The 3,229-nt window shown below is 32.7% G+C and overlaps 1 protein-coding gene across 1 annotated transcript; it reads left to right on the plus strand.

The window, feature by feature from the left end:
- Window positions 1–1,378: 1,378 nt before the first annotated feature.
- LOC104087044 (NAC domain-containing protein 72-like) lies at window positions 1,379–2,690 on the plus strand. Its single transcript, XM_009591434.1, has 3 exons — window positions 1,379–1,499; window positions 1,996–2,282; window positions 2,604–2,690. The coding sequence occupies exons 1-3, from the start codon at window positions 1,379–1,381 to the stop codon at window positions 2,688–2,690; spliced, it is 495 nt and encodes a 164-aa protein (XP_009589729.1).
- The last annotated feature ends 539 nt before the right edge of the window (window positions 2,691–3,229 follow it).

Genomic DNA, 3,229 nt, shown 5'->3' on the forward strand with positions numbered 1-3,229 from the left:
TATCCTAAGGGAAAGGATAGAATTGCAGCATATCTCCCAAAGACCGGAAGTGAGGTCATTATGCCTTTATAAGTATTTTGGGAACATGCTTCTCTGGTTGTAATGTCTACTAAGATGCCCAACTTCTTAGAGTTTAATATATTCTCTTATTTATTTATTTTTGGACTCTTGGGTGTAATGTCTACTCATAAAAAGTTGATGATAATTCTTATGTAGAGTGCAATATGATATGTAGTTTATCTTTTTGGTATATTTGCGTTGGCGGAAGAAATATCATTTGGAAAGCTCAATTACTATAGTTACATGGTTGTGTAAATTGTGTAAATATGGGGCACAAGTTTATCGGAAAAAATTTCGAAAAACCCGAAAACCCGAGAAAATACGATATGGGAAACCCAACTTTTGTTGGTTTGGTTTGGTCTATAAATTTAAAAACTCGATACAATTAGTTTGGTTTAGTAATTACAAAATCTGAACCAACCCGACCTATGTACACCCCTAGTCCGTAATATACATTTACAGACAATGGATTGGTTTAAAGGGGAAAAATTCTAGTTTCAAGATATCCACCGCAAATAGTAACTAGTTAGGTGACAGAGTTTAAATTGATTTATGATTTACGGTGCTGGTTTATCGCTAAGAAACATGACTTTAATTTGTCTCACGAGAGGTAGTAGTGCTAGCCTTGAGTAATAACAGGCTGTACACAATCAATCATTATGTAGGTTATTTTGTAAAAATTCTTTTAGTCAAAATTTGTCTAAGTACACAAAAGAATCTTTGTTTTCAAATAAAAAAGACATCTGATCTCACATAAAAGTTCTAAGTAGTTATTAGTTATGACATTAAAATATGAATATGACGATTATTATGCAGCTTTTTGACAAAAAAATATGGAACACCTCGAGGATAAATTAATCCCAATTGCCCTGAAACTATTTCTGTGATTATTTAAACATTTTATAGTAAGAAAATAGGCCTAAGAATAAATTATAAGCCAGTAATTCTGTTGTACTCAAAATATATTAATAATGCCTAACATGGGAAATTTAAGAGTATAAGACAATAAACCAAATTAGAGACGGTTTAGATATCCTGTGTAATTCATGAGAAGCCAATAGCCAACTCAAATAATGAGAGTATACATATTTCAGTTGATACATAATAGGAGTAACTTGTTCGCCGCTGTACTGTTCTTATTATTTCGACTTCGAATTTTCTTCAGTTCTTCCATCTCTTTAGATAGGGTTCTTTCTGAAACTGTGTTTAGTTTTGCAAGTTACTAGGGTTTTAAATTTTTGGTTAAACCCTTAATCTTTATTCCTGGGTCTGCTTCCTCAGTTAGGCCAGTTTAGCGGCCGGGTTTTGACAAATAGTAATGGTTTTGGACAGTTTCCTGATTCAACAGCTGAACAACAAATTCAAGAACCAGCCGCTGTCAATAGACGGATTAATCTTTGCAAATATCAATGATTTTAGTCCCCAAGATTTCTTTCCAGGTACTACGATTTGCATCTAACTCAATGCCAAATTTTATGTTCTTTTATCTTCTAAGGCTATTAACGAGAATATATATATTCATAATTTATGTGAAGAAGTTCGGCATAGAGGGTCAAAGTGAAGTGTAATTTTTTGTATTAATTCAGACATAGAATTTTTAAATAAAATTTACATAGTTTGCATGAAAATTTTAAAATATATAAAAAGAGTTCGATAAAATCTAGTCAAAGAAAAAAATTATTTGATTTTCCGATTAGTAACACATTCATATAAAATAGGATAGAGGGAGTTAGATTGTTATTCTTTCCAGCACTAAATGCTTATCAACTATTTTAAATTAGCTAAACCAAACGAGCTCTAAGTATTGCTTTGCACTCAAGCACCACGTAAATTAATTAATGGGAAGGGAAAACTGGAAAAGTATAGGAGTTAAATCTTTTCCTATATATAGAGAGAGAAACCTTTCTTCCAGCTCTACTTTATGGTTGCATGCAGGGGAAATAAATGGTGGTGGAATAAAGGAATGCTACGTATTGACACCGAGGCGTCGGTTATACGGAATAATGCCTCGTCCTAATCGTCGAGCCAGGAATGGCTACTGGAAATTATTGAAATGTATAAATGACAATATACTTGGCCCAGACGGGGCTGTTGGGATGAAGCAGAAGCTTTTCTTCTTTGAAGGTGAACAGAACCATGGGCGCAAAACTCACTGGTGTATGATTGAGTATAAGCTAAGGCAGCATTGTTGTTCAATTGATTGTGATCACAATATCGGAAAGGTAAGTGCCGGCCAATTGAACATCAACCCTCTTAGAGAATTCTAATTGTCAAATTTTAGACTTCATTTTTAAATGGACAGATAACTTTATTTAATAGATACTCATCGGTAACCTTAAATAACTTGTAAATGACATGCTATAACATGCAAGTAAATGTTTATTACGCTAGTAGTGTAGTATATAGTTAGTTAGATCCTTTGCTTGAATAAATTACTCAATATATATGGTGTCATATATGAGAGTGAGTTTTGTTGGTTAATTAATCTAGAGTTAATGTTTAATTTTATTAATTCGCTTCTTCTAATTGTTCAAAAATTTCAGCTCGATGATTGGGTTCTCTGCAAGGTGTACGAGGAGTATGATCCTGAAATGCTATCTTTTCAGATGGAAACAATGGATATTGGCTAAAACAATGGATTTTAGCTAAGTGTGGAGTACGAATCTTGGAGATCCTGGTGTATTGATTTATTACATTTTAACTGTGAATGTATGAACTATTGTCTAAAGTTATACATCCTAGTCTATCCAGGCAACTTCCTGTAAGCTAAATTTTCTCACCCAGAGTGCAACTAATTTTTTTTTTCTTTTTTCAGTTTATAAAACAGTGCAGCTAAGTTGAAAAGCAATTTTGTCCTTCTAATTACACCTTTCCCTAAAAAAAAAAAAATTGTTGATAGGATCACTTATGTGGTGCTGGATTCAAGATTTAAACTCTATGGGTTCAATTAGGGGTGTTCACGGTTCGGTTTGATCGGTTTTTTATTAAAATCAAAACCAAACCAATTTAATCGGTTTTTAAAATTTTAAAACCAAAACCAAACCAAATTAAATACAAACCATCGGTTTGGTTGTTGTTGGTTTGGTTCGGGTTTTCGGTTCTTAATAAGCTAATGATAAGTCGATAATAGTAAAACGACACTATACAACAATATTTTAAGTACTACTAG

Source organism: Nicotiana tomentosiformis, chromosome 1 (genome assembly GCF_000390325.3).
Source record: "Nicotiana tomentosiformis chromosome 1, ASM39032v3, whole genome shotgun sequence".
Lineage (NCBI taxonomy): Eukaryota > Viridiplantae > Streptophyta > Magnoliopsida > Solanales > Solanaceae > Nicotiana > Nicotiana tomentosiformis.

Excerpts from the sequence above, each read along its gene's own strand:
- LOC104087044 (XM_009591434.1), top strand. The coding sequence starts at position 1,379 with ATGGTTTTGGACAGTTTCCTGATTCAACAGCTGAACAACAAATTCAAG. Across the intron at positions 1,500-1,995 it reads TCCCCAAGATTTCTTTCCAG|GGGAAATAAATGGTGGTGGA; the intron begins GTACTACGATTT and ends GGTTGCATGCAG. Across the intron at positions 2,283-2,603 it reads GTGATCACAATATCGGAAAG|CTCGATGATTGGGTTCTCTG; the intron begins GTAAGTGCCGGC and ends CAAAAATTTCAG.